Here is a 14,359-nt window from a genome sequence, read left to right as displayed (position 1 = left end):
CCCTCAGGCAACGGGCAGAGGTCTCAGTAAGGTTTGGGGGGTCCCGATGAGGTCTGGGGGTCCCCTCAGGGCTTGTTCTGCAGGCACAGGTCCCTGTAAGGTTTGGGGGGGTCTCTCTAAGCTTTGAGGGGGTCTCTCTCAGGCCTGGGGCCCCCTAAAGGCTTGTTCTGCAGGCACAGGTCCCTGTGAGGTTTGGGGGGTCTCTCTCAGGTCTAGGGGTCTCTCTAGATCTGGGGTCTCCGTGGGTTGGGGTCTCTCTAAGGTTTTTGGGGTCCCCTCAGGGCTCGTTCTGCAGGCACAGGTCCCTGCAGGCCTCCTCCATGGAGCAGCAGACGCGGCGCAGCTCGGCCTGGGCCCTGTCCAGGCGCTCCATGAGCTCGGCCAGCTCGTGCAGGCGCCGCTGGATGCGCTCGTTGTGCAGCCCGTAGAGGTGGAAGAGCCGCTCCTCCAGCTGCTCCGCCAGCGCCGACACCTGCGCGGGCAGCGAGCGGGGCCGCGGCTCGTCCCGGGGCTGGCACGGCCCTGCTTCTGTCCCTGTCCCCATCCCTGTCCCCGGGGCTGGCACGGCCCTGCTTCTGTCCCTGTCCCCATCCCCGTCCCCGGGGCTGGCACGGCCCTGCTTCTGTCCCCATCCCTGTCCCTGTCCCCGGGGCTGGCACGGCCCTGCTTCTGTCCCCATCCCTGTCCCTGTCCCCGGGGCTGGCACGGCCCTGCTTCTGTCCCCATCCCCATCCCCGGGGCTGGCACGGCCCTGCTTCTGTCCCCATTCCCATCCCCGGGGCTGGCAGGGGCAGCTGCGTCCCCCCCACGCTGGCCCCGCTCCCGGCCCGGCCCGGCGAGCGCCACCTGAGCCCCGGTGGCCGCGGTGATCACCGAGAGCGCCGGGTCAGCGGCGGCCGCAGCTGCCGGGCCCGGGGCTGCCATCTGCGCCGGGGCCTGGGGACACCCCCGCGGGGACCCCCGGGGGGAGGGAGGGCTGAGGGGGCAGCTGCGGCCGCCCCCGAGGGGGGTCCGGGCGGGGGTCCCGCAGCTGGGGCCGGGCAGAGCCGCCGCTCCCCCACCGCCCTCCCGCTCCCTCCCCGCTCCGGGTGGGCACGGGGACCCCCCCCACAGCCGCTCCCCCCTCGTGCCCCGTCCCCGCACCCACCTGGAGCAGGAGGGAGCTGCGGAAGGTGCCGAGCGCGGCGTGGTCGCTCTCGCGGCCGGCGTTGATGCGGGAGATGAGGCGCTGCACCCGCTGCCGCAGCCCCTCCACGCGCCCCGACACCCCCGACAGGTACCGCGACGAGCAGGGCGGCAGCGGCGGCTCCTCCGGCCTCGGCGGGGACACGGACACGAGTCGGGGACAGACACGGGGATGAGGGACAGGAACAGGGGACAGGGACACCCCAACAGGTGACAGGGACATCCCAACAGGTGACAGGGACACCCCAACAGGGACACCCCAACAAGGACAGGGACACCCCAACAGGGACAGGGACATCCCAACAGGTGACAGGGACAGCGACAGGGACACACCAGCAGGGACAGTGGAGAGGGACAGGGACACACCGACAGGGAGAGGGGACAGGGACAGTGACACCCCAACAGGTGACAGGAACACCCCAGAAGGGACACCCAGCAGGACAGGGACACCCCAGCAGGGACATGGAACAGGGACAAGGACACACTGACAGGGGACAGGGACCCCCTGGCAGGGGTGAGCACTCCACCAGGGAGGGGACAGGGACCCCCATCAGGGCCAAGGACCCCCCATTAGGGATGTGTATCCCACTGGGGACGGGATGGGGACCCCCTTGTGAGGGTCACAGACCCCCAGGGATACGGACCCCTCATCAGGGCACAAGGACCCCTCTTTTTCCCCCCCATTTCCCTCAAACCCCTGCCAGGGCACAGGTGAGGGTGGTACCTGTCGGAGTCCTCTCCGGGAGGCTCTTTGGGGTCCCTGCCAGGTCCCCCCTCCTGCTCGGGACCCTCGGGCTCCTTCCGCGACATCCTGGCCCTTGGGGGGGGCTCTGGGGAAGGACCCCCGGGTTGGGGACAGTGCTGGGGGGCTGCAACACCCCCAACCTGCGGGGGGGAACTGGGGTCCCAGGGGTGTGTTGGGGTCCCAGGGGTGTGTCAGTGGTCCCGGGGGGTGGGTTGGGGGTCCCTGGGTGGGTCAAGGCTCGGGGGTCCCGGATCCGGCACCGACCTGAGGGGACCCCCTCAGCCGCCCCTCACACCTGGTGGGCGGGACCCTCCGGCTGACTGACACCCGACCCGGCCAATCAGCGGGCGCCTCTCGCACCGCGGCGCTGATGATTGGCGGGGAGGCGGAGCCCCAGGGATGACTGGCATCTGCATCGACCAATCAGCGCTAGCTCGGGAGACGCGGCAGCCAATCAGACCAAAGGCGGGAAAGGCGGGAAGGGCCGGGGAGAAGAGACCGCGATGGCGCCCGGGGGGGGGTCCCGGGGTGGGGCCCAAGGGGGTCTTGAGGGTCCCAAAGGGGGTCTGAGGGGACAATAAACCCTCCCCAAGCGCCGCCCCACGCATGGTTTCCACCCCAGTCCACACACAGGAACGGCCAGCCCACGGGACTTTATTGGGGGGTGGGGAGGACCCCCGAGGACGAGACCCCCCAAAATGAGGGGAAGGGGAGGTGGGGAGGGGGTCACACGTCCAGACGGCACAGGGGGCTGTCGTAGACCATCTGCAGGTTGACTCGGTGCCCCACGAGCTCGCGGATGTTGTTGATGCCGTATTTGATCATGGTGGGTCTGGGGGAGATGGGGGAAGGAAAGGAAGGGGGGCCGTCAATGGGCGCCCCCTCCCCAAATTGGGCCCCCATCCCAACCCCATCCCCATCCCCCCGGCGCCCCCCACTCACCGCTCGAGCGAGAGCCCCCAGGCGATGACGGTGACGTTGTCGGGGAGCCCCATGGGCAGCAGCAGCTCGGGCCGGAAGACCCCCGAGTTTCCCACCTCCACCCACTTCTTCAGGCCTGGGGAGGGGGCTGGGGGTGATCTGGGGCACCCCGGAGACCCCCCCGAGACAGGGGAGACCACCCCCCTCATATCCAAATTCCAGAGACACCCCCCCTCTCATTACTGGAACCCCAAAGACCATCCCCCCCACCCCCTCCATGGGAGCTCAAAGCCAGGCCGACCCCCACCCCCAAAATCCCCCAGTCCTCCTCCCCTGCCCTAATTGAGGACCCCCTACCCTAAGCGGGGGTGCCCCCAAACCCTCTCCCCTCAGGATCCCCTCCTCTAAGGGAGCTCCCCAGACCCCAAGACGCCCTTGCTCTCAATGGGAGCCCCCCAGCCCCTCCTGCCCTAATTGAGGACCCCCTACCCTAAGCGGGGGTGCCCCCAGACCCCCACCCCTCCAGAGCTCCCCAGGCCCCCCCTCACCCTGGTGGTAGCTGAAGACCTCCCATGCTGGGCTCGGTGTAGGGGTTGTAGGCGGGTTTGAAGCGCAGCTGGGAGATCCCTGGGGGGATCAGGGGGTCAGGGGGGGCTCTGGAGGGGTCCCTTCCCCCCCTAAACCCCCTGGCGCACCCAGCTTGTTGAAGAACTGCCTGAGGGTGCCCATGAGGTGGCCCAGGGTGAGCCCCCGGTCGGCCACGACCCCCTCGACCTGGTGGAACTCGGCCAGGTGCGTCGCGTCCAGGCTCTCGTTGCGGAACACGCGGTCGATGGAGAAATATTTCACGGGGGTGAACTTCTCCTGGGGAGGGGGGGGGGAAAAGGGCAGGTGAGACCTCCACCCTCTCCCCATGGCTGCCCCTGAACCCCTCGGACCACCCCTGAATGGCTCTGAGCCCCCCAAAGCACCCGGAGCCCCCTAAACTGCTCTGAGCCCCCATAAAGAGCTCTGACCCCTCTAAACTGCTCTGACCCCTAAGCTGCTCTGACCCCTAAAACTGCTCCTGCCCCCCCCCAAACTGCTCTGACCCCCCATAAAGAGCTCTGACCCCCCTAAACTGCTCTGACCCCTCCTAAACAGCTCTGGCCCCCCCAAACTGCTCTGATCCCCTAAACTGCTCTGACTCCCAAACCCCACCTGACCCCCTCCTAAACCTTCTGCTGACCCCCAAACCAACTCTGACCCTTCTCAAGTCCCTCTGACTCTCCACATAACCTCCCTGAGCCCCTTCCAATTCTCCCTGACCCCCCAAACTCCGTGACTCCCCAAGACCTCCCTGACCCCCCAGATCTCTGTGACCTCCCCAGATCCCTGTGACCCCCCTCAGAGCCTCCCTGACTCTCCCATGCCCCCCCAGACCTGCTGTGCCAGGCGGAACAGGGCGCCCTGGCGCTGGCCGACGCCAGTGGGTTCTCAGCAGGTTCTTCTCGGGCCTCCTCCACCTTCCAGTCGTACCTGTACCTGCTGGGGGCCCGGGAGGTTTGGGGGCCGGGGGTGTGTTCAGGAGGGCGGGGGCACCCCTGGGGGTGGGGGTCTCACCCTGAGAGCCGTGATCCCTCCTGGGAGTGAACCTTCTTCACTCGCGAGCTGTAGCCGGGGGGCAGCTGGGGGCCTCGCGGGGTCTGGGGGCACAACCCTCGTCAGGGGGGGTTGGGGGCTCAGGGGGGCAGGAAGGCTTGGAGGGGGTACCAGGATATGGGAGGGGGACACGCAAATGTGAAGGGGGGACAGAAGAGTCTGGCGGGGGGTGGTCAGAGCGGTTTGGAGGGGTAAAATTAGGGGTGGGGGCTCAAAAGAGTTTGGAGGAGATAAAAATTAGGGAGGGGGTCAGAGGGCGCTGAAGGGGAGCAGTGGGATTTGGGGAGCAGGTCAGGGGGTTTTCAGGGGGCTCAGAGGTGTTTTGGGGATGAGAATTTTAAGGGGGAGGATCACTGAAGGTTTCCAAAGGGCTCAGAAGGGGCTTGGGGGTCAGTGGGATTTGTGGGGGGTGGGGGTGTCACTGTTTCCAAGAGGATCAGAAGGGTCTGGGGGCCATTGAGACTCAGGGCAGGTCAGGGGTTCTGGGGTGTCTGAGGGGTCAATGGGACTTGGGGGAGGTCAGGGAGTTCCAGGGGTGCCAGAGGGGTCTGGGGGCCATTGAGACTCGGGGCAGGTCAGGGGGTTCCGGGGTGTCCGAGGGGTCGGGGTCAGTGGGACTTGGGGGAGGTCAGGGGGTTCCAGGGGTGTCAGAGGGTCTGGGGGCCAGTGGGATCTCAGGGCAGGTCAGGGGGTTCCCGGGATGTCCAAGGGGTCAATGGGACTTGTGGGAGGTCAGGGGTTTCCAGGGGGCTGAGTCAGTGACTGGGGGTCAGGGGGCTGGGGTGTCAGTGGGACTCGGGGCAGGTCAGGGGGGTCCAGGGGTGTCCGAGGGGTTCGGGACGGGGCTCAGAGGGTCTCTGTGCCCCCCTAAGCCCCACCCAGCAGGAAGAAGGTGTCGTGCTGGTCGCGCGCCGGGTGCTGCTGGGGCTGGAACAGCGCGTCGAAGTTCCAGAAGGAGCTCTCCACGAAGTTATCCGTGGGCATCTCCGTGAACCTGGGATGAGAGGGGGAGGTCCCTGCGTCACCAAGAAGCTCCCTGTGCCCCTCCCTGAGCCCCCCCAGGCCCCCCAGTCACTCACCCCATCTCCAGGAAGATCTGGCGCAGCTCGGAGCGCACCTTGAGCAGGGGGTGGAGGTGCCCGCAGGGCGGGGGCAGCCCCAGCGCCGAGAAGTTGTAGGGTTTGAAGGGCAGGCTGCGCCAGGACCCCCTGTGGGGACCCCAGGGGTTGTTCCAAGGTCACAGCAGGGGTGATTTTTTTTTGGGGGGGGTGTTAAAGGTCAGAGGTCACGCACGTGGAAATCATCTCGGGTGTCAGCTCCGTCTCCGGCCGCGCCACGGCCGTGCTGAAGGCGCTGCCCTTGCGGATCCAGAACGACTTCAGGGTCCTGGGGGGGCGCCCGGGGGGGTCAGGGGGAGTCCCCCAGACCCTCTAATTCCCCCCCAGACCCCCCCCTTCCCCCTCAGCTCACACTTCCAGCAGCAGCTTCCTCCGCTTGAGCTCGGCGCGGTCGCGCTCGGGCAGGGCCGGGGCCCCCCCCGCCCTCACCTGGCCCAGCTGCTCCTGCACCGAGTCCTGCACCGAGGGCACCTGGGGGGGGTGAAATGGGGAGGGGGGGACACCCCCGGGGTGGGGCTGGGCCCAACAGAGACACCCCCCCAGGACCCCTTCCCGGGATGGTTTTGGTTTCGGGGGATTCCCCCCCCCCCATCATTTCCAGGGTCTTCCCTTTGATCCCCCAGTTCCAGGGATCCCCAGGGACACTCCCAGTTCTTGGGACCCCCAAGGACCCTCCCAGTTCTTGGGGACCCCCAAGGACCCTCCCAGTTCCAGGGACCCTCAGGGACACTCCCAGTTCTTGGGGACCCCCAGGGACCCTCCCAGTTCCAGGGCCCCCCAGGGACGCTCCCAGTTCCAGGGACCCCCAGGGACCCTCCCAGTTCCAGGGACACTCCCAGTTCTTGGGGACCCCCAGGGACACTCCCAGTTCCAGGGACCCCCAGGGACCCTCCCAGTTCCAGGGACCCCCAGGGACCGTCCCAGTTCTTGGGGACTCCCAGGGACCCTCCCAGTTCCAGGGACCCTCAGGGACCCTCCCAGTTCCAGGGACCCCCAGGGACCCTCCCAGATCCAGGGACCCCCAAGGACCCTCCCAGTTCCAGGGACCCTCCCAGTTCTTGGGGACCCCCAGGGACCCTCCCAGATCCAGGGACCCTCCCAGATCCAGGGACCCCCAGGGACACTCCCAGTTCCAGGAACCCCCAGGGACCCTCCCAGATCCCGGGTACCACCCCCTCAAATCCTCCCCTCAGTCCCACCCACCCCAGGACCCTCCTGGTTTCCAGGGACCCCGCCTTGAATCCTCCCGATTTCTGGGGACCCCCTCCCTGGACCCTCCCTAGTCCCTCCGTGCCCCCTCGGGACCCTCCCCAGCCCCCCCGTGCCCCCGTGTCACTCACGGCTCGGAACACGCAGGCCCTCCCGAGCGCCCTTGTCGAGGCGGAGCCATTTGTTGGCCATGGCCTTGCTGAAGCCCAGGGACCCCCTGGCAGCTTCTGCGGGGGCGCAGCGCCCGTCACGGGACCCGCCGCCCACCCCCGGTGCCCCCCGACCCCCCAATCCCCCAGTGCCCTCAACAACCCCCCCAGTACCCCCCAGTGCCCCCAGTGCCTCCCCGGCTCAGGAATGGCCCCATCCCGGGGCTCCCACTCCCCAGCACTCCCTGTACCGGGCCCCTCTGACCCCTCGTCCCGGTACCAGTGACCCCGGACCCACCTGGGCCTCGGCCTGGGGGAGCCCCTGCTCGGGGAGGCTCCGGAACAGCCGCACCTCGGGGCTCCCGTCCCGCAGCACCTCCTGCCCCTCCGCGCTCAGCTCCCATCGCGTGGCCGTGCGGGGCTCGGCCTCGATCACCTGCGCCGGGAACACCGGGGTGGGCACCGGGAGAACCGGGGTGGGCACCAGGAACACCGGGATAACCGGGATAACCGGGATGGGCATCGGGAACACCGGGGTGGTCACCGGGATAACCGGGATGGGCAACGGGAACACCGGGGTGGGCACCGGGAACACCGGGATGGGCACCGGGAACACCGGGATGGGCACCGGGAGAACCGGGATGGGCAAAGGGAACACCGGGATGGGCAACGGGAACACCGGGATGGGCACCGGGATCACCGGGATGGGCACCGGGGGCATCCCCGGGGCGCCGCCCTCACCTCCCCCAGGGCCTGCAGGCTCTTCACGGCGCCCACGAGCGTCTGGTGGTCCACGCCGAGCTCGGCGGCGGCCTCGAGGCTGCAGAGCCCGCCGGGGGCCCCGGGCCGGTCCAGGCGCTGCAGGAGCTGCTCGGCCACGCCGGGCGCCATGGCCGGAAGTGATCCCGGCCCCGCCGGAAGTGGAGGGAGAGGGGGAGGAGAGTGTGGAGGGCGCCATCTTGGGAGTGGCATCGGCGCCATCTTGGGAGTGGCAAAGTGGCCTCGCGGGGGGTGGTGGAGCTCTGTTACGTCATTGATGCGCGCGATGACGTCACGCAGCGCTAACAGGGTCTACCACAGCTGCCCCCCCACGCACACCCCTCGGAGCCAGCCCCGGAGCTTCGGGGTTAGCTCAGGGTTCACTTTCCTTCTGTTCACACGAGCGGTGACGTCACTGGAGCAGTGACATCACCAGCGCTGTGTGAGGTCAAACACGAGCAGGAGACCCCCCCTCCCCCCGCCGCGGTTACCGGTCTCCCCCTCCCCATAATCCCGCCCCCCAAACCCCCTGCTTTTTCCCCGAAGCCCCCAACTAAAACCAGGCCTGGCCCTTTAAGAGCGCGCCTCCCACGCCCCCTTACGTGACCCCGCGCGCGGGGAGGGGGGGGCGTCTCCCACCGCACGCGTGGTCGCCTCTGATTGGCCGCCCCTCGCAACCAATGGGAAGCGGCCATCTGGGACGCCAACGTTCGGGGGCTGCGGGGCGGGCGGCGGGCGGGCGGCTCGGCCAATGGGAGCGGGCCGCGCGCGGGCCCCGGCCAATGGGAAAGGGGTGCGGGCGGGGCGAGGGGCGGCGGGAGGATAAAAAGGGCCGCGCGCCTCCGCCCCCCTCCGCAGTGTCCGGGCGGCGCCGGGCGGGGACGGAGCGGAGCGAGCGGCCATGAGAACCCTCAGCGCCCTCAGCGCCGTCCTGCTCGCAGCGCTCCTGGCGCCCGCCGCCGCGGGGCCCGCCCAGCTCTTCCGCGAGGAGTTCGCGGATGGAGGTGAAGGACAGAAGGAGGGGAGGGGAGGGGTGGGGTGGGGGTGTGTGTGGTGGTGGGGGTCGCTGAGGGCGGGGGCTCGTGAGGGGAAGGGGGTGGGCGGTGCCTGAGGGGGAGGGGCTGAGGAGGGGGTCGTGAGGGGTGGGAGGAGGAGGGGAGGGCCCCTCGTGTTGTCTGAGGGGAGGGACGAGCGGGGGGAGACCCTCCGTGCTCGCTGAGGCGGGGGAGGAGAGTGGGGGGGATCCGTGGTGTGCTCTGAGGGGAAGGAAGAGGTGGGGAAACCCCCCTGTGTTCTCTGAATGGGGGGAGGAGGGTGAGGGGACCCCCTGTGGCCTTTAAGGTGTGGGGAGGGCCCTCTGTGCTCCCTGAGGGGAAGAAGTGGGGGGGGACCCTCCTGTGTTCTCTGAGGAGAGCAAAGAGAGTGGGGGGAGATCTTCTGTGCTCTTTGGGGGAAGGGAGAGGCCACTGATCTTCTCTGAGGGGAGGGGAAGGATTTGGGGGGCCCCCAGTAAGAAATAACCGTCTATAATGTGTGAAGGAAGAGAGAGCACCTGTGTTCTCTGAGGGGAGGAAGAAGAGTCGGGGACTCCCTGTGCTCTTTAGGGGCGAGGGGATTTAGGAGGTCTCCCCTCAGGTTGGGGGGTCAAGCCAGGAAGGATTTGGGGGTGGGGGCTGAGGGGTCTCACCTGGGCTGGGGGGGGTGAGCCCTCAGGTGGAGCAGGGGCAGGTAAAACAGGTGGAGGGGAGGGAAAGGGGCAGGTAAAGGAGATGGAGAGGAGGGAAAAGAGCAGGAAAAGGATGGTGGGGGGATCCTAAAAGACTCTCTGGCACCAGGGCTTTGATTTTATTCCAAGACTCCCCTCAAAGCCTGAGCTCTCTGGGGTTGGGGGAAAGGAGCAGTTTGGGGGTTCAGGGCTGGTCGGGAAATGCTGGGGGGGGGTCCTGAGAGAGACCCCCTCACACCAGGGCTCTGCTTTACTCCATGGCCCCAAATCCTCTGAGATCCCCAAACCCTGAGATCTTTGGGACTGGATGGGGGAAAGGAGCATTTTGGGGGTTCAGGGGCAGGCTGGGATGTGCTGTGGGGAGGAGAGGGGGAGGCGATCCTGAGAGACCCCCTCACACCAGGGCTTTGCTTTCCTCTGGGACCCCCAAATCCTCCAAACCCCGAATTCTTCAGTCCTGGGGGAAAAAGGAGCATTTTGTGGGGGTTCAGGGAGGGAGAAGCAGGAGGTGCCCTGAGGAGGAGGGGTTGTGGGGGGGGGGGATCTCCAGAGACCCTCTGTGGATCTCCAAATTCCCTCTCCCCAAACCTCTGAGCTCTTTGTGATTTTGAGGGGGTGTGAAGGAGCAGTCTGGGGGTTCGGGAGCTGCCGTGAGGGGTCCTAAACTCTCCCCTTTCCCTCTCCCCCTGCCCCCCAGACGCCTGGAGCCGCCGGTGGGTGGAGTCGAAGCACAAACCCGACTACGGGCGGTTCGTGCTCACGGCCGGCAAGTTCTACGGCGACGCCGAGAAGGACAAAGGTGAGGGGGGAGGAGGAGGAGGAGGAGGAGGAGGAGGTCGGGAGACCCCCGGGGCGGGGCCGTGCCCCCTCCTCACCCTCCCGGGGTGCCCCCCCCAGGCATCCAGACGAGCCAGGACGCCCGTTTCTACGCCCTGTCGGCGCGCTTCGAGCCCTTCAGCAACCGCGACAAGACGCTGGTGCTGCAGTTCACGGTGAAGCACGAGCAGAACATCGACTGCGGCGGGGGCTACGTCAAGCTCTTCCCGGCCAGCCTGAACCAGGAGGACATGCACGGGGACTCCGAGTACAACATCATGTTTGGTGGGTGTGCTGCTCCTCCCCCCAGAGCCCCCCATGCCACCCTGGCTGGGCTCAGACCTTCCCCCTCACCCAGAGCCCCCCACGCCACCCTGGGTGGGCTCAGACCTTCCCTGTCACCCAGAGCCCCCACACCCTGGGTGGGCTCAGACCTTCCCTGTCACCTTCCCTGTCACCCAGAGCCCCCCGCACACCCTGGGTGGGCTCAGACCTTCCCTGTCACCCAGAGCCCCCCACAAAATCCCCTGGGTGGGCTCAGACCTTCTCTGTCACCCAGAGCCCCCCACACACCCTGGGTGGGCTCAGACATTCCCTGTCACCTTCCCTGTCACCCAGAGCTGCCCACACCACCCCCTGGGTGGGTTCAGACCTTCCCTGTCACCCAGAGCCCCCCACACACCCTGGGTGGGCTCAGACCTTCCCTGTCACCCAAAGGCCCCCACCACCCCCTGGGTGGGCTCAGATCTTCCCTGTCACCCAGAGCCCTCCCACCACCCCCTGGGTGGGCTCAGACCTTCCCTGTCACCCAGAGCCCTCCCACCACCCCCTGGGTGGGCTCAGACCTTCCCCCTGACTGTCCCTGTCACCCAGAGCCCCTCACACCACCCTGGGTGGGCTCAGACATTCCCTGTCACCTTCCCTGTCACCCAGAGCCCCCCACACCACCCCCTGGGTGGGCTCAGACCTTCCCTGTCACCCAGAGCCCTCCCACAAACCCCTGGGTGGGCTCAGACCTTCCCTGTCACCCAGTTCCAGACCCCTCAGACCTCCCTGTCACCCTCCCAGACCCTGCCACCCACACCCTGGGTGGCCCAGACTTCCTGTCACCTTCCCTGTCACCCAGAGCCCCCACCACCCTGGGTGGCCTCAGACCTTCCTGTCACCTTCCCTCACCCAGAGCCCCCCACCACACCCTGGGTGGGCTCAGACCTTCCCTGACCCGACCCTCCTGTCCCCCTTCCTTTCCCCCTGCCCAGGTCCCAGACCGTCTTGTCCGTCCCCAGGCCCCACAGAAGGTGCACCGCTGATCCTTTCCGACATTACAAGTGGCACAGAAGGTGCATGACTTATTAGGCAAGAATTGCTTAACAAGGACATTCGCTGCAAGGTGGGTGTTGGGGGGGTGTTGGGGGTCCTGCTGCCCCTCATGGGCGGGGTTTTGTGGCTTTTCTGAGCCCCCCTTTCCCCCAGGATGACGAGTTCACCCACCTGTACACGCTGGTGGTGAGGCCCGACAACACCTACGAGGTGAAGATCGACAATGCCCGGGTGGAGTCGGGGTCCCTGGAGGAGGACTGGGATTTCCTGCCCCCCAAAAAGATCAAGGACCCCGAGGCCCGAAAACCCGACGACTGGGACGAGAGGGCCAAGATCGACGACCCTGAGGACACCAAGCCCGAGGTGAGGGGGCTCTGGGAGCGCCCTGATGGGAACTGGGGGGTTTGGGGGTTCTGAGGGGCTGGGGAAGCTGAGGGAGCTCCTGGAAGAGTTTGGGGGCTCTGGGAGGGGCTGAGGGGCTCTGAGGGTAACTGGAGTGGGCTGAGGGGGGTTTGGGGAGGGGATTTGAGAGGAGTTCTGAGGGGAGTTGTGGGGAAGGAACTCCTGGGGGGGCTCTGAAGGCGCTGTTGTAGAATCCTAATGGGAATGAGGGAGGCTCTGGGGAAATTAGGAGGTTTGGGGGCATTGAGGGGTTTGGGGGAGCTCTGGGAGTGCTGTGGTGGGGCCCTGAGGGGGGCCCTGAGGGGTTTGGAGGTCTCTTTGGTACCAGGACAGTGAAATTGGGTGGGGAGGTGGAGAGGCCAGAGGAGCTCTGAGGGGATTTGGGGGGGAGGAACCAGGGCAGTGAAATTGGGGGGACCTTGGGGGGCTCCAGAGGGACCACAACAGCCCCCCTTGTTCCCTCCCACCCCCAGGACTGGGACAAACCCGAGCACATCCCGGACCCCGACGCCAAGAAACCCGAGGATTGGGACGAGGAGATGGACGGGGAGTGGGAGCCCCCCGTGATCCAGAACCCCGAGTACAAGGTGTGGGGAGGGAAGGGAGCCCTTTATTTTGGGGGGTGGGGTGGGGGGTCAGAAAAGGGGCTGTGCCCACCCTGACCCCCCTCCCTCCCCGCGTGCCCAGGGCGAGTGGAGGCCGCGGCAGATCGACAACCCCGACTACAAGGGCAAGTGGGTGCACCCCGAGATCGACAACCCCGAGTACAGCCCCGACCCGCTGCTCTACTCCTACGACAGCTTCGGGGTCATCGGCCTCGACCTCTGGCAGGTCAGCCCGGGGGGACCCCCAGGGAGGGGGCAGGGGGGTCCCCAAATCCCTTCAGGAGCTCCCTGCGCTTTTACCCCCCCCCTACCCCCGGAGTCGCCCCCAAATCCTAACCTGGAGGTTCCCCAAGTCCTCCAGGAGCTCCCACCAGAGCCCTCAAATCCTAACCCAGCGCCCCCAGACACCTGCAGGAGCCCCCCAGACCCCTCAAATCCTAACCCAGAGCCCCCAGACATCTGCAGGAGCCCTCCCAGACCCCCAAACCTCAACCCAGAGCTCCCCCAGACCCCTTAATTTCCCCCAGAGCCCTCCCATTTCCCCCCAAACCCTTCCCAATTCCCCTCCTGAGTCCCCCCAACTCCTCCCAGGGCACAACCAGACCCCTCCCCACCTCAGGCTCAGTGTCCTCAGGGTGGTCCATCTCGGGCAGGGGGGGCTGTGGGACCCCCTAAGGGGCTGTGGACCCCCCCCAACCCCTCCTGACTCCCCCTCCCCACAGGTCAAGTCCGGCACCATCTTTGACAACTTCCTGATCACGGACGACGAGAAGTTTGCCGAGGAGATCGGGAACGAGACCTGGGGGCCACCAAGGTGAGACCCTCTGAGACCCCCCAGGAGTCCTCTGAGACCCCCCAGGACCTCTCTCTGAGACCCCCTTCCCTAGGACCCCTCAGTGACCCCTCTGAGCCCCCCCAGGACCTCCTGTTGACCCCCCTGAGCCCCCCCTAAAGACCCTTCTCAGTGACATCACCTGAGTCCCAGTGACCCCTCTGAGACCCCCTGCGACCCCTCTGGTGCCCCCTCCCCAGGTAACCCCTTTGAGCCCCCCACGGCCCCTCTGGTGACCCCCTGTGACCCCTTTGAGCCCCCTCATGACCCCTCTGAGCCCCCTGGTCACCCCTTCCCCTGTGACCCCTCTGACCATCCCTGGTCACCCCTTCCCCTCCGGTGCCCCTCTGAGCTCCCCCAGGACCCCTCTGGTGCCCCCTGTGCCGGTGCCCCCTCTGAGCCCCCCAAACCCCCCCCCAGGAGGCAGAGAGGAAGATGAAGGAGCAGCAGGACGAGGAGCAGCGCAGGAAGCAGGAGGAGGAGGAGAAGCAGCAGAAGGAGGAGGAAGGGGACGACGATGGGGACGAGGAGGAGGAGGAGGACGAAGAGCCCGAGGCCGAGCCCGACGAGGGCGAGGGGGGAGCCCCCCGGGACGAGCTGTGAGGGCCCCCCCGGGGGGGCCGTTCTGTCTCTGTGAGACCCTTGGACTCTTTTCTACGGGAGCCGGGACCCCCCCGGGGACCCCCCCAGGACAACCAGGGGCCCTGGGGATTCACTGGGACCCCCCCCCAGGACAACCAGGGACCCCCAGGACAACCAGGGGCCCTGGGGATTCACTGGGACCCCCCCCCCAGGACAACCAGGGACCCCCCAGGACAACCAGGGGCCCTGGGGATTCACTGGGACCCCCAGGACAACCAGGAACCCCAGGACAACCAGGGGCCCTGGGGATTCACTGGGACCCCCAGGACCTCTCAGGATCCCCAGGACA

The 14,359-nt window shown here is 67.3% G+C and overlaps 3 protein-coding genes across 3 annotated transcripts; 1 reads left to right on the top strand and 2 right to left on the bottom strand.

The window, feature by feature from the left end:
- Window positions 1–273: 273 nt before the first annotated feature.
- Window positions 274–2,006, bottom strand: SYCE2 (synaptonemal complex central element protein 2). Its single transcript, XM_050305879.1, has 3 exons — window positions 1,910–2,006; window positions 1,148–1,316; window positions 274–472 (listed from the first exon to the last, which is right to left on the bottom strand). The coding sequence occupies exons 1-3, from the start codon at window positions 1,993–1,995 to the stop codon at window positions 278–280; spliced, it is 450 nt and encodes a 149-aa protein (XP_050161836.1). The 5' UTR covers window positions 1,996–2,006; the 3' UTR covers window positions 274–277.
- A 561-nt stretch (window positions 2,007–2,567) lies between these two features.
- On the bottom strand, window positions 2,568–7,869 carry FARSA (phenylalanyl-tRNA synthetase subunit alpha). The gene is given in 17 exon segments (XM_050305886.1): window positions 2,568–2,762; window positions 2,873–2,987; window positions 3,400–3,421; window positions 3,423–3,478; window positions 3,547–3,715; window positions 4,274–4,297; window positions 4,300–4,376; window positions 4,454–4,473; window positions 4,847–4,938; window positions 5,366–5,486; window positions 5,572–5,700; window positions 5,786–5,878; window positions 5,963–6,081; window positions 6,951–6,975; window positions 6,977–7,036; window positions 7,256–7,404; window positions 7,710–7,869. Coding segments are annotated over 17 exon segments (1,527 nt in total). The 5' UTR covers window positions 7,860–7,869; the 3' UTR covers window positions 2,568–2,656.
- Window positions 7,870–8,589: 720 nt separating this feature from the next.
- CALR (calreticulin) lies at window positions 8,590–14,250 on the top strand. Its single transcript, XM_050305881.1, has 10 exons — window positions 8,590–8,731; window positions 10,151–10,252; window positions 10,351–10,598; window positions 11,302–11,324; window positions 11,626–11,659; window positions 11,743–11,952; window positions 12,465–12,578; window positions 12,679–12,822; window positions 13,319–13,409; window positions 13,847–14,250. The coding sequence occupies exons 1-10, from the start codon at window positions 8,629–8,631 to the stop codon at window positions 14,029–14,031; spliced, it is 1,254 nt and encodes a 417-aa protein (XP_050161838.1). The 5' UTR covers window positions 8,590–8,628; the 3' UTR covers window positions 14,032–14,250.
- The last annotated feature ends 109 nt before the right edge of the window (window positions 14,251–14,359 follow it).

The sequence above is a fragment of the Myiozetetes cayanensis genome, unplaced genomic scaffold, assembly GCF_022539395.1.
Source record: "Myiozetetes cayanensis isolate MyiCay16 unplaced genomic scaffold, myiCay2020 scf101, whole genome shotgun sequence".
Taxonomy (NCBI): Eukaryota; Metazoa; Chordata; class Aves; order Passeriformes; family Tyrannidae; genus Myiozetetes; species Myiozetetes cayanensis.
This window is presented reverse-complemented; position numbering and strand designations above follow the sequence as displayed.